The sequence below is a fragment of the Lactuca sativa genome, chromosome 4 (assembly GCF_002870075.4).
Source record: "Lactuca sativa cultivar Salinas chromosome 4, Lsat_Salinas_v11, whole genome shotgun sequence".
Classification (NCBI taxonomy): domain Eukaryota; kingdom Viridiplantae; phylum Streptophyta; class Magnoliopsida; order Asterales; family Asteraceae; genus Lactuca; species Lactuca sativa.
In genome coordinates this window covers 355,732,990-355,754,047 of record NC_056626.2, presented here as the reverse complement: position 1 = coordinate 355,754,047, position 21,058 = coordinate 355,732,990, and the positions used below count along the sequence as shown (strand labels likewise).

Sequence of the window (21,058 nt, the reverse complement as noted above, 5' to 3'; positions counted from 1 at the left end):
ACCAAAGGCCATTATTAGTGATCGAGGCACGCACTTCTGCAACCGTACCCTCGAAGCAGTCCTCAAGAAATATGGTGTGACACATCGGGTATCCACAACATATCACCCGCAAACGAATGGGCAGGCTGAAGCTTCAAACATACAGATCAAGGACATTATAGAGAAAACCATCAACCCAGTCAAGAAAGATTGGAGTATTCGATTGGATGATGCGTTATAAGCTCACCGGACAACATACATAACTTCTATTGGAATGTCACCATATACAATTGTTTTTGGCAAACCTTGTCGATTACGAGTTGAATTAGAGCATCGAGCTTATTGGGCTGTCAAAAAGTTAAACATGGGCATGGATGAAGCTGGTAAGAAAAGAAGATTGGATATCCAAGATTTAGAAGAAATTAGGAATGATGCCCACGAGAACGAACCAATTTACAAGGACAAGACGAAAGCGTTTCATGACAAGATGATCTCGCGAAAGGTATTCGTTACCGGTCAAAAGGTACTCTTATATCACTCTTGTTTCAAACTTATATCCAATAAATTGAGGTCTCGTTGAGTGGACCTTTTGTTGTTACTAACGTGTTTGATCATGGTGCTATAGAAATTAAGAGTGAACAAACAGGAAAGATTTTTAAGGTTAATGGTCACCGTCTCAAACCATTTTACGACGGGTTTCAAGTTACAAATGAAGAAGTGGAGGTAGTCGCGGTCCCGACTTACCGCAATTGAGGAAACCAAGTAACAACATCGAGCCAATGACAGTAAAAATGGGCAGCTTACCGGGCGGCATCCCGGGCGTTTGTTTTGGTTTTTGTTTTTACAAACTTCTTTTTATTTTTGTGTGTTTTAGCTACCTAGGTCGTCCCTTTTTAACTGAATCGTGTTTTTAAAATAACAAGTAGCAGAGAGAATTTGAAAAAAGTTGAAAATTACAATTTTGGTGCAACCTGCGACCGCAAGCCCAGTCTTTACGATCGCAGGTTATGCATTTGTGATCGCAACACATCATCAAGGTTTTTTAGGGAATTTTTTTTACGAAAATAAACAACCTGCGATCGCAGGTTTTATCCATGCGATCACATGTATCTTGTTTTTTTTATCCATATCGTTTTTGAAAGAAAAAATTTGATTTTTGGCCATTTTACACAAACCTGCGATCACAGGTTCCTCCCCTTGCGATCGCAGGTATGCATTTAATATTATATGACCGTTGCTTCACCTCGAAAAATGTGCCATTGAGCCAAAAAGTCAAACCTGCGATCGCAGGTTTTATCCATGCGATCACATGTATCTTGTTTTTTTATCCATATCGTTTTTGAAAGAAAAAATTTGATTTTTGGCCTTTTTACACAAACCTGCGATCGCAGGTTCCTCCCCTTGCGATCGCAGGTATGTATTTAATACTATATGACCGTTGCTTCACCTCGAAACATGTGCCATTGAGTCAAAAAGTCAAACTTGCGTTCGCAGGTACCCTCCTTGCGGTCGCAGGTTGTGTCCCTGTGTATATATACCGATCGCAACCTCATTTTTAACCACCACACTCCAGAAATTCTCTCTGAAATTCACTGCATTTCGAGTTTTTTCACCCAAATCGCTTGTTTTTCATCCAAATCACGCAAACAAGGTATCAATCTCTTCTATTTTACTCCTACAACATGTATACAGTAGCGAAATCATCATTTCACGGTTAAAATTCTCCAAAAATCTCATTTTTTTCATTTTGAAATTTGAATTTTTGTGAGTTTCTTTTTCAGATCTATGTTTCGTTAGTCTTCTATAGGTCGTTTAAGTAGATACGTTTTCTCCCGATGCAGTTCAGAAGAGATTCATCCGATCGGAATTTCAAAAATCAAAAAAAAACTTCGGCACGAAAAATATACTATTGCTCAGCGCACAGTTAGGTATCTTTGTTCTGAAACTGAATTTTTGATTTTGTTATATATTTGTGCGGGCTTGCGTATCCGCTTGGGAGTAGTTAGAATTACTTTTGTTTGATTACAATTTTTTTTATTACCTGGAAATTGTGTCTTCCTTGTCCCGCTTTTGACCTGAAAAAAAAATATATGCCCCCTAGATCATCTCGTTCACGCGGACAGGGTTACGCTCCAGAGTCACCATACACTGTCCTGGTGGACAATGTCACTGTAGATTTAGGTTCATAGGCTGCACTAGACTGTTACCAACGACTTATTGACTGCGAGATTATGCCACAGGCCTGGGCCCCTAGCCGCACACTTACGCAGGAACTCCATATTTATGTTGGTGTTCATGCTCTTTTTGCCAATATTGGCTAGGAGTGCCTATTATCTGTGAACTTTGCCACTTGTCCCTTACTAACCCGAGAGTTTTTAGCTACCCTAAGCGAGGTGAACCATGAGGGAAATTTCACTTTTCACATTTTTAGCACCCCTCACACTCTTCATGTAGACCGGTTATGTATTATCTTTCATACCCACGTCACTAGTTTATCCCAGCCTACTCCCGCTTTTGACGTCCGCGAGTTCTGGTACTCCATCACTGGTTTGGAGAATTATGATTCGTCTGCATCCGTACAGACTAGCATCATGCACCCTCTTCTGAGCAGTCGTCTTTCACTCCTCCCTAAGCATTGAGGACAATGCTTAATTTTAAGCTTGGGGAGGGGATTTACTATCCTTTTTGTAAAAAGTTTTTATTTTTGTCTTTTTATTAAAAAAACAAAACAAAAAAATTTTAAAAATTAAAAAATTAAAAAAATCCAAAAATATTTTTCATTTATATTTCTTTTATTTGTCATTTTATTTCTTCCTAGATTTTTCTAAAATATTTCACTTTGTTGCATTTTGCATTTGCATGAAAAAAATTGAAAAAAATGTACGAGATGATGACACTCTTTACATATGATAGCTCTATGTGGGATATTAAGAATTATAAATGAGAAAAATCCAAAGCAATCTGAATGTTGTTGGAAGTGTAGAATCAGCTGTCATAACCAGGGGATCCAAACACCATGATTCGAGACCCCAACCTTAGATAATAAAAAAATAGCGTACTGAAACGTTTTTTGGGCAGTAATAACAGCTCTAGAATGATTTGCTTATTAATGTTTAAAAAGAATCTTTATCGACAACTCTGAACCCACAGAACATGGCCCTATTTGTTGACACGCGTTACCGTAGCGGTAGTAGAGAGCTTAAGTATCAGATCCACACAGTCAAAATGAAGAAAAGGTACAACGTTATATCTAATACCCAAATCAAAGAATTTCAAGCACTCAATTGAAGAAACTTCAAGAAATTCCAAAAAAAGGATTGAAGAAATAAAGCTCAAAACAAAGTACAAATCAAAGTTCAATCGAGTTAGAAGCCGTTCCAAAGTTATATATGGCAAATAAAGAACTGTGTGATATGATACTTGTGGCTCTCAAAAAAGTGAAAGCATAGAGCTCAGGCTCCTACGGGGGTTAACCCTTGCTATTTCGGCGAAAGCTGATTTGGTCATGTGGGTTCTTAAGGATGTGTCGATTCTGATTCTTGGCCATCTAGTCTTAAAGACATGAGATCCGGACTATGTTATTTTCGCTCATAAAGCTAATTAAGGTACAAATTTTAAATAAAACTCGAGTTGGACTATTGGGTTACACCGTTTGTGGTCTTCCTTACTTTGGGAGTTTGTGATACATGAAAGATAGCAGGATGGTTGCTTCGGTCTTAATGATTGGAGCCCATTATCGATGTAAAGTATGATTGTAAAAAAATATTATAAAAGAGAAAAAGAAAAAAAACACATGTTTTATTTTAATTGTTTGTTCTTCATTTGCATACTATTTTAGTTCATTGTTCATTTTCTTTATCTTTGCATGCATTTGTTTTATGTTTAGCTTTAGTAGTTTTTATTATTGTTAGGTTTTCGTTTCTTTTAGTTGATGTGTGCCTAGGTTGATCCGTTGTTGCCTTTAGCCCAATTCCATTTCTAAAGTTATCATTTCCTTACTTGAGGGCAAGTAAGGTCTAAGCTTGGGGAGGTTTGTTAGATGCATTTTATATGCATCTTTTAGCATAATTTCCTACCTATTTCATTATAAAAAGCTAACTAATTCCTGATTAATCATATGTTTGTTATGACTTTCCAGGGCCATTTGGAGCACATGGATGATTGCGTAGGTACGAGATGCGTTTGTGGATGCTTTGGAGCTTAATTGTAGTATAGACTAAGGAGGGATGTCGTGAAATGATCAGGAACTGCTTGGAAGGAGGAACGACGATCAAAAGAGCAAGCAGGTCCCCTTTGCAATCGCAGGTTTCATCCTTTCAATCGAAGGTTCCCTTTGCGATCGCAGGTTGTTTACGAGGATTTGTCGAACCAAAAAAATTCACCAGCTAAGGGAAAAGAGATACATGCGATCGCAGGTACCCCCCCTTGCGATCGCAGGTTGGTAAATTCGTGTCAAAATAACAACATACTTCATTAAAAAAAATCTCGTGGCTAGGTTTTGGGTGATATATGTGATCGTAGGTACCCCCCTTGCGATCGCAAGTTTGGTTATTTAACAGCTAGATGTCTAAAAACAGCCCAATACCCTTCCAGTAACCCTAATTGGCGATTCCTGGCGATTCAGAGGCGATTTTCAGAGGTTTTCAAGTGAAGAATGTAGATCCAAAGGAGACGATTCGATTCCAAGTCATAGTTTAGTAAGATTTACTGTTTAAGGTTTATTTTCATCGTTTGTAATCCGTTTTTAGCCATGTCAGGCTAAAAACTCAAATTTCAGTTTCGCAAGACGTAACCTTTTCGTATGATTAATCATTAAGCATTATGTTTGACTATGAGTACTTTTTTGTTTGATTAGTCCTGTGTTAAATTGAGTGTTTGATTCTGATTTCGATTTTTGTTGGCCACTTGAATTGTTTGTGAATCATTCTTGTCATCTAATTGTTTAGATCCGTAATTATCTAGATTGATTAGTAAAAAGTGACATATATTGGATTAATTCTGAGATTAGGGTTAAGTCTAATATGGATTGATCAAACAAGTCTTAACGCCTCCGAGCTTATGAGAGGTATTGAACTTTACTGGGAAGAGCTTGTTTGATTAATTTATTTAAAAGTTAGGTTTAATTTAAAGAACTTATTTTCATTAAATGATTTTTGTAATAAAGGTCATTAGAGCTTGTTAATGAACCTTAGTACCAGTTTAAACAAGTGCATAGTCAAATATTGTGTTGAAGGTTAATTATATGATTAGGGGAGTCACCGCGAAATTGGAATTGCTTTCTCTTATTTGAATTTTCATCACTTTACATTTAGTAAAAAATTTCATTGGAAATTTGCTACAATTTTTTTTTCCGTAGAAATATTGGTAGCATAATACCAACGGATATGAAGTCGGTAGCGTTTCCCTTGCAAGTCACATTCTTGCTATTGAAAATAAAATACATAGACAATGTGGTAACAACCTTGCTATGGAACAACATTACATAGCACGATCCAATGCATATTAACTACAAAAATACACTCCATAGCGACCTTCCTTAGCAAAATCGTGTTTCTCTTGTAGTGAATACTACAAAAAAATAGTTAGAAAACCCGGTTAAAGGCTTAATAAAACCCGATTTTCAACCAGGTCTTAAGCTCAGCGAGTCTTATGCAGAACCGATCTTACAACCGAGTCATTTAAATGAAATAAAGCCCAATCCCTATATGCAAAGTCGGTTTTTATTTTCCATACAAGTCATATTTTGTGTGGCTATATAACCTGGTTTTCATGGACAAACCGGATTCTATTATCAACACTATGATCATTCTTCTTTTATATTATAGCCCAGTTCCTTAATATTGAACCAAATATTTTTTTCTATTTTCATTTTTTTAAAATCATTAATTAATTCTATACACCGCTACCAACTTGCTTACCAACCATGGATTCTCTATAAAAAAACTGTAAGTAGAGATGAAATATTTTGTAAATGTGGACATGCCAAATAAAACAAGTACATAACCATAATAGGCATCAATAAAAACAATATTAAAGAAAGAACGTCTCTCACACAAAAAAAAAACAATATTAAATGCACCGCTACCACCTGCCAGCTCAAGCTCCAGCAACCCTCCCATGCCACCCAACAACTTCTTTTGACAAAAAATCCACTCTGACAACCCAACAGCTAAATGGTAAAGAGGTAGCCAACCTTTACTCGAGTTCGTGAGGATTAGTTAGAAATATACTTATAACAAATCACAACACAGGGGATCCTAGAACTTGACCACTTAAGTATCCCGTCCTATTATGTATGTAACAAGTAGGATGTCAAAACACTTTCAAAATATATATCAACTTTTGCTATCAAATCCATTTTAAAATCTAGTTTCATGAATGCAGACAAGTATATGCACGCATAAGTAAAATAACAATGAAGTATATGTTAGACAGCTTTCAAAACACAAGTTATCATATTGTAACACCCATATTTAAAAAGAAACATTAAACATTATGATTGTGTGAGTTAGGGTGGGGCAGCTAACATTCCCCTCGAAATAGCATTGGGTGTGGGAAATTTGGTATTCTTTTTGTGAAAAATCTTTGGTCTTTCATCCTTATTGCTGGAAATCATATCCTTGCTCCTCTATTAGGCTCATGTGTTGCTCCAAACTTGTAAACAAACCGAAAATCCATAAATAAATTCGAACAACCTTATAAAATGAAAGACGCAAAAACATGCAAAATGCCTATCTAAATTGTGTGAAACAAAAAGTAAAAACAAGATTAAATGAACGAAAAGATGCATATAATAACAATAATATCCAAAGGTGATGCTAGTTCCTTTCATACCCTTGTAAGATGCCCATATATATCGGGTACATATATTATAGGAATACTTGATTTTACATGTGCTAACCCTAAAATATTGTCACAACTAGCAATTTAGGGTTTGAGGTATGAAGCTTGTTCACAAAATATCCCTCTATGTAACCTTGAAACACCCCATTTAGTGAAATGCAAACTACAATGTTATTTAAGTCCATACGTACGTACAATGCAAATCAAGCTGAAACAGCCACGTACAAGCCCATATACTTGATCTAATAGCTAAGTCTAGTCCATTTTGGGTTTTTGTCCAAGAATTCTCGGCCCAACACCCTATTGGGCCGAAAACCTTTCTTTGGGCCCTATTGGACCAGAAACTCCTTCTTTGGGCCTTATTGGGCTGATAACTCCTTCATTGGGCCTTATTGGGCCGAAACCCCTTCCTTAGGCCATATTGGGCCGAAAACTCCTACCTTTGAGCTTTAATGGACCGAAAAAGCCTTTTGGGCCTTCCATTGGGCCGAAAACCCTTCTAATGGAGCAAATGAAACCCGAAAACCATTTGAGGATCTCTTAAGGACGAAAACCATAAAGGGTTTCGGCTAGAGCATGTATTAATCAAAAAAATAAATAAATAAAAAGATAAAAAAAAAAGGATAAAGAAATGGAAAAATGGGTTGACACCTCATTTTTGTTCACCAAATAAATAAGTAATTAAGCACCATATATCAAGGTAATTGTACTAATTACCCACAATATCTCTAGGACACAATAAATCACTCTTTTTCCCTCCCCTCTCTTCCTTATGATCGGCCGCAAGTATGATCACACACCCACCAAACTTTCCTAAAAAATCTCTCACTCACCACCCTCTCAAGTCCCTCTCATTCTCTCAAGATTTTCGTGTGTGTATGTGTCATTGGTAAGGGTTTCTTCAAGCAACACTCCGAAAACTTGGTAAGTAATCTTGTAACTTCAAGTATTTTTGCATCACTTCAAACTAAAGCTCATGTTTACACACCATTTTTGTGTATAGTCTCTTTGAACACCATCATTTTCGAGTAAGCACCAAGCTCAAGGCTAGGCTCGACATTTGTTCCTTCTTCTTCTTCCTACGACACGAAATCCTCAAGGTGAGCTTCATACTCCTATCTTTTTGTGTTTTACATACTTTTCGGGGGGAGGATACAAGTCAAATCTCATTTAACCATTGGATATTTGCAAGTACCTATGTATTATGTGTTTAACATTTGGAAAATTGCATGCATCTTAGTTATGTGTTGAAAACGGAACAAAATCTTGAGTAATAAAGTTTTTATCATGTTTTCTTCAAGTTTTAGGGAGGAAATACAAGTTACAACCCCAAAACATAAGGTAAACTTAACCATCAGCTTTCAATAGAAACGTTACCGTCTATTCACAGACTGTTTTGACCATCTTAAACTCTATATTTTTCAAAACTGTTCAATACGAAAATAGATTAGGTTTATACCTTTCTAAAGACTACTTGCACGTGTTCATACGATTTTTCTACAATTTTTAGCGATTTTTACAAAACTGCCTATCATTTCGGAAATGATTTCGGACGAGCCTGTGAAGATGAACATTTTCACACTAGTTTGAGACCACTAGAAATTTTAATAAAATTTATGATCAAAATAGACTCATTTTCCAAACTCTCAGAGTTTATAGATCCTAACTTTAACTTACGATTATTTTTCTATAATTTTTCTAAAACTAGGGACAGAAAAGTCAAAACTAGAAAATTTTCCTCATCATACTAAATGTTTTATATTTGTGCTTAGATTTAATTTTATGTATTATTGTAAAAATCGTGACTTATTAGGATCAAACTAAATAAAATATTACAAAACTTACAAACCGGTTATGATTCGTAAAATGTTATAAAACTTGATTATTTTGCTAAGAATAATTTTTACTGGTAAAATAGTCGTAACTATGATGTCACTATTTTGATGGTTTAAAACCTAAAATATTATGCTATTTTCACTACATATATTACAATTAGACATGTCCATGAATGATTATTTATCAAAAGCATTATAGATAATTTAACTAAAATGGTATACAAAATAGAAGCTCGTGATAGAAAAAGTCGCGATTGATAACCAGTCTATCATAAAGTTGTTAAACCGACGCCTGAAGAACGTTATGACATGCATATCATTCATATCAAGCATGGTTATAGTGACTCGCATAGGGAATGGCAATATTATTTTGGTTTAAGGGAAGCTTACACTCTATTTGTTTTTATTAAACTATAAAACTGCAACTTATCTTTCAAGTATTCAGTCTGTTGCACTTCCGGTCTTAGGGTTTAAGACTACAATTTTTCTTACATCAGAAAATATTGGATTTTCTAGGAATGTACGCTTTACTTATACAAACAAAAGGAAACAAAGGACATGCATGCATATATTCACGATTTTAGAACGAGACTTACAAACTATTTTCGTAGAAAATATCAGATTTTCTGAAAGTGCTACGAGAACTGTTCTAAACAAATACGTAACCATTTTATACAAAATTGCTTATGAACTCACCAACTTTTTAGTTGACTCTTTTCAAAAATACTTGTATTCTCAGGGAACCAATAACAGATAATCAACTCTACTATGAGATCAAGTGGGGAAATCTTATGAAGTATTACTTTTGTCAATTTTGTGTAACTGATGAACAAGTACAAAATGTAAACTATGTAAGTGTATTTTCAATGTACGTCGCATGGAATGCTATATTTCATTTATAATACTGTACAATGACGTTATCCGCCTCCAGAAGTTTCCGCCGTTTTGGTTCAGGGGTGTGACACATTTTGTTATTGTTCCACAAACATTTATTTTTTAGTGTGCTACCTTGAAATTATATGTCTATTACCCCTGGAATTTTGTTATGGTTTTGCAACTGCGGCTATAGTTATTAGAGTTCACGATTATAAATACTCATAGCTAAAGATTTCAAATGTGTCACTTTGAAAACACTCACGCGTAGCATAAGAGTTTTCCAATTCAAACGTATGAATATAAGTTACACCAATCAAACCATGTTAATTATATATGACGTTCCTATTATTTTTCCTTGATTGCTTGTGCAACATATAAACTTAATATTCATGAAAAATATAATACAAGCAAATTTCTATTTTTCCAAATAAAAAGGCATCAAAAAACGAAAAAAAAAATAAAGAACTAAAAACAAATATAAATTGTTTTATTTTTCCCTCTTTATAATTCTTTGATTTTTTTCATCATATAGTTTCGCTGTCAAATCTCCCGCAATTTCTTTAGATATCGATTCATTTCCCCTCGAAACCAAAAAATCATATACAACATTTCCTTTTGATTTCACTACTTCCCCCATAATATGAGTCGCCACAGTCTTCAACCCCCTTCCCCAGCATTGTCGGAGCTTGATCATCCCCGTAGTCTCTTAACACTGTAAGGAACATATTTTTTTCAATTGAACCACTCTGTCGATTCCATCGTTATTTTCCAATCCCATCGTTATATTCTATCACCATCGTCATTAATCGAACCTATCACTGTCGATTTCAAGTACTGAGATATCCTGGTGGGCGATTAGCTGTTTCCTTGATATTTAGATTGGAATCTAGGGTTCATAAGGTAAAAAATTGTTTTTGATTATTCATAATCTAGGGTTCATGTGCTTTACTTCTGTTATTGTTCGAAATCTAGTTTCCATATGCCTTTTAATGGGTTTCTACATACCAATATCTCATTTTATTCCCCAAAGGTTATAGAAAAGGCTTTTTATAGTATCGGTTCTGAGGTCTATTTTTCTGTAGTCCAAATCCCTTAATGAAAAGAAACGTGGCTTTAAAAAATGATTTTGGAATCAGATTAAATCACTTAATTATTATATTCTAGACACCATATTCCAACATGTTATCATCTATTTGTTTTTGGTGAAGAGTAAAGAAATGTTCGATGTAGTGTCTCTTTTAAAATAAAATGTATTTATGGATTAGATCTCGTATTCTTTTGTTTGTAAATGTTTTGCATGCAAGATAACACATTCTACTTATAAGTTTCTCTATTTTATACTTGATTAAACTAAATTTTAAATTAAAGTCAATTCTGTTATCCAATTTTACTCAAGTGTATGAACTATTTTACTTTCTTTCATATATGATCAAATTAACTAACATTTTTGGTTTAAACCTTGTCTGAAATAACATTTAAACCTCTAAGACATAGGTCTTCATGTGGCTGGCTTGCTCCAAACTAGAGATTAGAATGGCCGCTAGAAGCCTACTTCGACTTAGAAATATTGGTAATTTTAGTGTCACCATGTCATTTTATGTAATTAAAACTAACATGTGAGCTAAGGGACTTCATAATTTGTACTCTAATATGTATACCGGTTTGTGCAGAGTGCAGACATGTATAAGATCGAATTAGAATCCGGTTTGATGATAAGTCAAGGGTCCGGGGGCAGCACCCCTAGAGGGGTCTAAGGGGCAGAGCCCTTGCTCGGATTTGTAAGTGCCCTATTGGATTATCCTAGGCTGAATTTCTTACAACCCAGACATAGGATAGAAATATCACTTCAGAAAGTGTCTATACAATCCAAGTGGTACCCAGATCACCAAAATAAACCCTATTTCCTCCAACAAGAAATATTTGTGTTTGGTAATTTGGAACTTTTGATTTTAGTTGATTATCAGATTATATGAACGAACAATTAGCATTGGAACATGGAAACAATTTTGCGGTGTTTGAAACTTTTATTTGTTTAAGATAAATGACATTTGTAACATACATGTTTTGAAATCGTGTTTTGTAATGAATAATATTACGAAAGATTATGTGAATTTGACTAATTGAGTTCTAACATATGATTTTTACTAGAAATGAAGTAAAACTATGTTTAGAAACACTCAAAAAATATTGGAAGTCTTATGAAATTCCAATTAAAAGCTAAATAGTGAAATTTAGCGAAAATATAAAATTTGAAATAAGTAAAATTTTATTATTGAAAGTTGTAGATAATCTCGTTAGAAACATGTAGGCCAAAACCTCGTCGAAATCCGAGTTATAACGAACAAATTATGACCAATTGAAGATCCGCGACAAAACCGGCACGACGCCGAATGACGTAAAAAGTGAGTTTTTGATAAACTAGTTTTTATACTTAGTGATCTAAATGAAAGTTATAGTATTTGTTAAATAGAGAAGTTCAATAAAAAGAACGTCAAAATCTGACTTCGTATGAGGAAGTTATGATTTTTCTAAGTTTCAGAATAGCAGTAGACAGTTAAAAATTCGAAATAAAGATCGAGCGATATTTAGCAGAAACAACTTAAACGAGAATTGAAGATATCGTCAATAGTAGTACAACGGTAAAAAGTCTGACGAAAATGAATATCGGATGAAGAAGTTATGAATTTTTAACGGATTTACCAGTTCCGATCTGTTAAAAATAATAATATTAAAAATAAAGTCAAAATTAGCCAACTTAGTATAAAAAAAAGTTGTAGAGCATAATTTTACCTACGCGTGCTTATAAAGAACGTCAAAAACGGAGCCCGTATGCGAAAGTTATGGGTTTTAGAAGATTTTGCCTCAAAAACCGAGAAATAATGGATAATACCGGGAATTTTCGCGTGAACAGTATCGGCCACGTCACCTGCTCTCGCGAACCGCCCCGTGTCCCAATCTGCTGACGAGCCTAAAGTGGTCGAATAAGAGTTTGACGCATGTTGCCTTTTGATTGGACCGAAGCCGAAGCCTATCCCCGTGCGACATGCCTCGCCCTGTGTTGCGTCCGAGTCTCGCATTCGCGCCAGCTCCTCTCGCTTCGTGGCCTTCGCTCCAGCAGCCGCGTGTCCCCTTCTCGGCTGACCCTCACATCTTCGCACCCCATAAATAGGAGGGCTGCAAACCCTCCCGAGTAAAATGTGAAATTTGCCAATTTTGACCCCTAAACTCATATTTTCACTATTTCCACTTCCCCCGAAGCCCCGAAATCATTTTTAACACCCGGAACATGCCCCAAAGTACCCGAGAAGCCCGAAAAATTTATCTTTTCGGTTTTGAAGCTCAAACCTCGTAGGGCCTGGTTTTCAATAAAGCTCTCGGTTTTCAACATAGAAAGTCATAGTTAAAGCCGAAGTGCTGGCCAATTTACTATTTTAACCCCCGGTAAATTCAAGGTGAGTTAAATATATAGGAACAATTGTATGTTATGTGTTATATGTGCTATGTGTTTTTCCGTGTTATCATCTCATGTTATTATTTCCGCTATTTTGATAGCAAAGCTGTACATTTGGCCATGTGATCAGTGAAAGGACTTAAATTCATAGTGGTATTGGTATGAAGCCTCTAGCTGTGTAGAGCATGTCACGCAAGAGAATGAATTCTTTTCTATGACATTGGCAGAAGATTAGATAGGGCGTGAAAACCTGAAATCTACCAAAATGTTAAATCTTGATATTCTTTATGTTCTGAAGTTTTATGACCCTGAAGTGTATGACATAGGCGTCACTTGGGTATTGGTATGCACCGTTGACCATGAAGTGTATGACATAGGCATCACTTTGGCATCGGCAGTATGCCTTCAGTGCCATTTGGGCCGAAGCGTTTTTGATGTTTATCAAGTATTGAAATTGTTGTTGATTGTATATCTTTGAATCGAGTCATTGATTGATATGAAAAGCTTGTCACATGATTCACATATACCTTTGTTGTTCCTTGTTTCTCTTTGCTTCTGCCATATTGAAGTATATATATGGCATAACGTTATATTGTATATATTATTGAACTCACTAAGCATCACCGCTTACCCTATCAAAGTTTAACAAATTTGCAGGAGATAAGTAACCAGTATAGTGATATACTGTTGGAAGGTTTAGAATAGTTGTAATATTACTTTTGTATTTAGGGATCATGTATGTATCAAAGTATAGTATCTTGGGTAGTTATGTAATATATAACACTTTTTAATAGTCGCTTTGTATCAAATTTTTGTAATTAAACTATCAATGTAAAATATTATTTTGTGAATAAGCATGTAGCATGTTTCGGAGTAACAATATTGTGAAGTATGAAAGTTTGGGTCTTTTAGAAATACGAAAATTAGGGTATTTCAATCATGGTATCAGAGTAGTGGTTTAAGTGAAATAAATACCACGAATTGGTATTTAGATTTAAACCGTTGGAAGTGCAATATATGAACAGATTCATTAGGAGTATATGGATACAAACCATAGGAAATACTTAAGTGGGGTATTGGGTAGTGATAAACCGTAGTATTCTAATATATTAAGTTACTTCAAAATTTTTAGAGAATTAGTTTAAGTGAACTAGGAATTTTGAGAATTTCTAAACTTAAACAAGAATTATTAAGTGAAAAAGATACGATATGTAGCTGGTATATTTTAGGTTGAATACCTAATGGAGACAAGCACTAGAATATTAATAGGAGATATGCCTTATATTCTAATATGTGCAAAATGAATATATCATGCCTTAGAGTGCTTATCTATAATTGATATTATTTGAGAAAGTTTAAGGTCTGACATCGATAAGTTTATAAATAAACGATCGCGGAATATCGTAAAATAATAAATATGAAGTGTTATCGTAAATAGTGTATTAATACCAATAGAGTGGTATTATACATTTAAAGTATGTTTGATGATATAATAACATCTTTGGAAGAAAGATGTGCGTTTGAAACACGTTTGGGCGAGATAAATGTGTTGGTGCAAATCCACGAAGTTGTTCCTCCATTGTTCATATTGAAGCAGTGATTGTTTAGAGAGTCGGAAGAACCGAAGATGGCGATCAATACTTCGTTAGTATCGCAATTGATGTTGTACAAGATTTAGAAGAATTAAAGGAAGGACTAATGAAATTTTCAGACTCAATAGGCCAAGACATTGTAAAAAACATTGTGATGTAGTATGCAGTTTGAGTAGTAACCCTATATAGGATGTTCAGACTTAGTATTTATTAATGCTGAGTGATGACTGAATTCTATCACATCCTTATGGAAGTTCCACTGTGTGTTAATCCGACTTTAACATACATGATTAGGATGGTGAATTAAGTCATTTAGTGGTAAAAGGCTAAGTAACTTACTTGTATAAGTAAGGTAGAATGCTTAGTTGAAGAAGCAATACACTTATAGTATTGTATGAGAAGAGATGTTGTAGATAGGAATGACAGAGAACCAAGTTGAAGCTAGTACAACTTGCTGAGATGCAGCTATAAATCGAACTTCCTAGGATAGACTCCTATGAAGTAGACTTAAAAGATACACCTATGAGAAGAAGACTTACTCATATACAAGAATGACGATGTCATCAAAGGATAATGAAATGAACAAATGTGCATGGTGAATTACATGAGTTAGGAGATGATGCAGGTAGTTGGAAACCGTTTGTCTTCACACTGCAAGAGTAAATTTTGGTATTGCATGTCTAGTAGAGTAGACACTACCCGAGAAAGAAATTATATGAAGATTTGGAAGTAAAATTCATATTGATCTAGAAAAGTATTAGCGTATACTAGATCGAGCATATGCGTGAAAACGATTCCAGAAGGCAAGCATAATAAATCCAAGATATGTTTTCGTAAAAACGTGAAAATCCCTAATTAAGTCTAAGAGAAATTATCGTATGTACTTGCTTGAACACATTCATGTGTGATAAATTGCTTTGTGAAAACTTTCTAATAGTAACTTGGGAACCGCAAGAAAATACTTGGGACAAGTATGAGTAGGTATGTGAATAGTAGTGGAGGCCTATACTACTGGAAGCACAGGACTCACACTTAGATTAGGGAAAGTCACAAGGTTACCAAGAAGCTAGAAATCAATTCCGTTTTTGTTTGAGTATGTCATTACCTTCGTTTCGGTGATTACTAAGAAGATGATTTTTGTTCAAACCTTAGTGCTTATAAACAACCGAGTTTGATTAGTATAAATCCGCGAAGTAAGATGATTGGTTCAGAAAACCATGTCTTATATAGTGACGAAACTTCAGTTAGAAAATTGAAGAAGGAAATGGTCAAGGTGGTCGGTAGAAATATAATGATCTTTATTAAAGGAGTGAGCAACCATTTGCTGGAGATGTTACCTGTTATGAAGACGATGAAGAATTTAATTATTCATGGAAGGATTACAGTATGAAATTCGTGATTACGTAATCAATCGAAATATTCTGTCATTTGACAAAACTGATGTGTATACCCGAAAGCACGAAAACGATTTAGAGATACGTGGTCCTATTCTTTCTATTCCGAAGCATCCACGTGTTGATCAAAATCTATTTGTTTTCTCTATTCCATCAGCTCGATTTATTCAATCTGATTCTAATACAAGAGTTTGGTTTGTTATGTGTCTTGTGCATTATAAAATCAAAGGTCATTAGAATATGACCATTCAAGTTGTTGTTGTAGCAAAAGTAAAGACAATATCTTGGGTTTGGTCTATAAACCAAGAAGGAGCAGGAGTCTGCAATGAGAATTGAGTTTTAACTCAAAGATTAGGATCGAAGCCCCAATAGAGAATGATGAGCGGGTGCAAGTTTGAGCACCGCTAGTAACAAAGAAGTTTGAAGAGTTTGACAATCGTTTGGCAAACCAAAAGTTAAATATCGTACATTTTTGATTACCGCAAAGGAAGTAAGTTAAGACTCGAATGTTGTGACTAGTAATTTTCTCGTAAACTCTAGATCTGCTCACATCTTATTTGATTTCAATGCCTCATATTCTTTCGTGCCTTATAATTTCGCACATTCTTTCAAATTGCTTGTTACGCAATTGTCCAATCATTTCATATAGATAACATAGGAAGTGTATCATTACTTGCTGATAATGTCTATAGAGATAGTGTCATAGGAATTGAAGGTTATAATCTTCTTGCTAACCTAACTCCTATCTCTTTTCCCAACTTTGATATTATTCTCGGCATGGATTGGTTATCAAAGAACCACGCAGAACTCTTGTGCTACGAAATGATTCTCCAATAGAGAAATATGTGCAAGTATACTTGGACGGAATTGTGGCGAGATATGGTGCGCCACTAAAGATTATTTCCAATTGTGATACTCGTTTCACTTCTCACTTTTGGGCGAGAATGAAACGTGAATTAGGATATCGAGTTGCTCTTAGTACAACTTATCATCCTCAGACAAATGGTCAGAAGAAGAGAGCAATCCAAACAGTACAAAATATACTGAAGGTATATGAAGTACTGTATGAGCGTAAATGTCATACTCAAATATGTTGGCGTTACGTTGGAAATAAAATATTTGGAGGCTCTGAAATGATTCAAGACATCACTGACAATATACAAACTGTCCGAGAAAGAATGAAAGCGGCCTAGGACCGACAGAGGTCCTATGCAGAAAAGAGGAGACGACCCGTAGAATTCAGGGTGGATGAATTAGTAATACTTAAGGTATTTCATGGAAAGTCATTATGCGATTTGGGAAGAAAGGAAAACTAAGCCCTAGATTTGTTGGTCCTTTCAAAATCATTCAGAGAATTCGTAAGCAAGCATACCGCTTGGAATTACCGGAAGATCTGGCACGTATTCATGATGTGTTTCATGTGATCTATCTATGCAAATGATTGAGCATATATGATGAGACAGTTCCATTATCCGAGGTGAAATTGGATAATAAGTTAAGATATGTAGATGAGCCAGAAGAGATCGTGAATGAAAGAACAACTAATCTACGTAATAAAGAAGTAGAGTTGGTGCTTGTCAAGTTGAAACACCATCGAGGCCCAAACTATACTTGGAAAAATAAGAATGTGATAAGAGCGAAATATCCCCATTTATTTTAATCGATGTAATTTCGGGGACGAAATCCTCAAAAGGAGGAGGTATTTGTAACATACATGTTTTGAAATCGTGTTTTGTAATGAATAATATTACAAAATATTATGTGCTTTTGAGTAATTAAGTTCTAACAGATGGTTTTTACTAAAAATGAAGTAAAACAATGTTTAGAATCACTCAGAAAATGTTGGAAGTCTTATGAGATACAAATTAAAAGCCAAATAGTGAAATTTAGCAAAAATATAAAATTTGAAATTAGTAAAATTTTATTATTGAAAGTTGTAGATAATCTCTTTAGAAACATGTAGACGAAAACCTCGTCGAAATCCGAGTTATAACGAAGAAGTTATGAACAAATCGAAGATCCGCGACAAAACCGGCACGACGCTGAATGACGTAAAAAGTGTGTTTTTGATAAACTACTTTTTAGCCTTAGTGATCTAAATGAAAGTCGTAGTATTCGTTAAACCAAGAAGTTCGATAAAAAGAATGCCAAAATTTGATTTCATATGAGGAAGTTATGATTTTTCTAAGTTTCGGAATAGTAGTAGACAGCTAAAAACTCAAAATAAAGATCGAGCGATATTTAGCCGAAACAACTTAAACGAGAATTGAAGATCTCGTCAATAGTAGTACAACGGTAAAAAGTCTGATGAAAATGGATGTCGGATGAAGAAGTTATGAATTTTTAATGGATTTACCAGTCCCGTTTGTTAAAAATAATAATATTAAAAATAAATTCAAAATTAGCCAGTTAAGTCTAAAAAAATTGTAAATGATAATTTTACCTATGCGTGCATATAAAGAACGTAAAAAACGGAGCCCATATGCGAAAGTTATGGATTTTAGAAGATTTTGGCTCAAAAACCGAGAAATAATGGATAATACCGGGAATTTTCACATGAACAGTACCGACCACGTCACCCGCTCTCGCGAACCGCCCCGTGTCCCAATCTGCTGACGAGTCCGAAGTGGTCCAATAAGAGTCTGACGCGTGTTGCCTTCTGATTGGACCGAAGCCGAAGCCTATCCTCGTCCGACGCGCCTTACCTCGTGTTGCGTCCGAGTCTCGCATGCGCGCCAGCTCCTCTCGCTTCGTGGCCTTCGCTCCAGCAGCCGCGTGTCCCCTTCTTGGCCGACCCTCGCATCGTCGCACCCTATAAATAGGAGGGCTGCAAACCCTCCCGAGTAAAATGTGAAATTTGCCAATTTTGACCCCTAAACTCATGTTTTCACTATTTCCACTTCTCCCGAAGCCCCGAAATCATTTTTAACACCCAGAACACGCCCCGAACTGCCCAAGAAGCCCGTAAAATTTATCTTTTCAGTTTTGTAGCCCAACCCTCGTAGGGCCTGGTTTTTTAATAAAGCTCTCGGTTTTCAACATAGAAAGTCATATTTAAAGTCGAAGTGCTGCCCGGTTTACTATTTTAACCCTCGGTAAATTCAAGGTGAGTTTAGTATATAGAAACAATTGTATGTTATGTGTTATATATGCTATGTGTTTTTATGTGTTATCATCTTGTGTTATTATTTCCGCTATTTTGATAGCAAAGCTATACATTTGGCCATGTGATCAGTGAAAGGACTTAGATTCACAGTGGTATTGGTATGTAGCCTCTGGCTATGTAGAGCATGTCTCGCAAGAGAATGACTTCTATTCTATGGCATTGGCAGAAGGTTAGACAGGGCGTGAAAACCTGAAATCTACCAAAATGTTAGATCTTGAGTATTCTTTATGTTCTGAAGTTTTATGACCCTTAAGTGTATGACATAGGCGTCACTTGGGTATTGGTATGTACCGTTTACCATGAAGTGTATGACATAGGCATCACTTTGGCATCGACAATATGTCTTCAGTGCCATTTGGGCCGAAGCGTTTTTGATGTTTATCAAGTATATAAATTGTTATTGACTGTATATTTTTGAATCGAGTCATTGATTGATATGAAAAGCTTGCCACATGATTCACATATACCTTTGTTGCTCCTTGTTTCTCTCTGCTTCTGTCATATTGAAGTATATATATGACATGACGTTATATTGTATATATTATTGAAGTCACTAAGCGTCACCGCTTACCCTCTCAATGTTTAACAAATTTGCAGGAGATAGGTAATCAATATATTCATATACTGTTGGAAGGTTTAGAATAATTGTAATATTTCTTTTGTATTTAAGGATCATGTACGTATCAAAGTATAGTATCCTGGGTAGTTATGTAATATATAACACTTTGTAATAGTCGGTTTGTATTCAATTTTTGTAATCAAACTATCAATGTAAAATATTATTTTATGAATATGAATGTAGCATGTTTTGGAGTAACAATATTGTGAAGTATGAAAGTTTGGGTCTTTCAGAAATACGAAAGTTAGAGTCTTTCAACATTTTACTGTATATGTATGTTTAGACTGTTAGTTGCTTTGTTGTAAATAAAAATTGATGAAATTTCTAGATATCTTAAAATATTAATTGATTAAAACTGATGGTTTATATACCTATATTAATTGAACAAAAGAAGAGTAAGAAATATACCTTGCAAGTAATTAATATTAGAGTGCGTCAAAGAAGACAATAACGAGAGTTATAATGGATAAAGTTCATAGAGTTAATTGAGTATGGGCATGAATCTATGCTTGATTCGAAACTAGCTCCAATTTGGAGGTAACCCAATTGTTAAAAAATCTTGGTGTTATAGCCCTTGCATGTGAGGAAATTAAAGGGCATGCCATAGAGTGCTCTTTTAGAAAATGGTATCTTGAACACTCTTTCTTAGTCATACAACACGGTTGTACTAGGGAAACTGGGCCAAATAACAGCACATGAAAAGGAACCGGTTATGTGAACAACAACCGCATTATTTAACATGAACATATAAATCATTCCTTACATGACATATCATAATTTCCAATCTAAAACCCAGTTTTTTCATTATATAACCCGGTTTAATAAAAAACCGGATGTTATCTGACGTGCTGTTTTGTATTAGTGATAATAGAAAAAACGAAAAATTCGAAATTTTTTACATTGTCTTAAAAAAACAGGGGTTGTTGGTGCTATTATGGTCACTTTCATGTAACATCCCCTGCTCCGACTGGACTCCATGATGAGGTATTTCAGAGAGGGTGCTTTATTTTAGCAAATTAGATGATATTTTAAGAAGCACACATGAACATACGTGTAGGCGTAGCTTAAAACAAAAGTGTTTTCTTTAACTTTTGCTTTTACCAAAACCTTTAATATTATGGACAACTTTTTTGATATTGTATCTTCCATTATCTCCCACGTCCTTTCATATATGAAAACAACATTATGGATACAACGCTCGTTGCAACAGGTACAAACGTTTTTAGTGTGTTTGTTTATGCTCCGTTAGAAGATTAATTTTCAGTAATAAAGTCGATAAATAATTCATAGCATATATTTACTT

The 21,058-nt window shown here is 35.0% G+C and overlaps 1 protein-coding gene across 1 annotated transcript; it reads left to right on the top strand.

Annotated features, from left to right (window-relative positions):
* The first annotated feature begins 343 nt into the window (after nt 1–343).
* On the top strand, nt 344–880 carry LOC111896346 (uncharacterized). The gene is made up of 3 exons (XM_023892351.1): nt 344–481; nt 550–702; nt 854–880. The coding sequence occupies exons 1-3, from the start codon at nt 344–346 to the stop codon at nt 878–880; spliced, it is 318 nt and encodes a 105-aa protein (XP_023748119.1).
* The last annotated feature ends 20,178 nt before the right edge of the window (nt 881–21,058 follow it).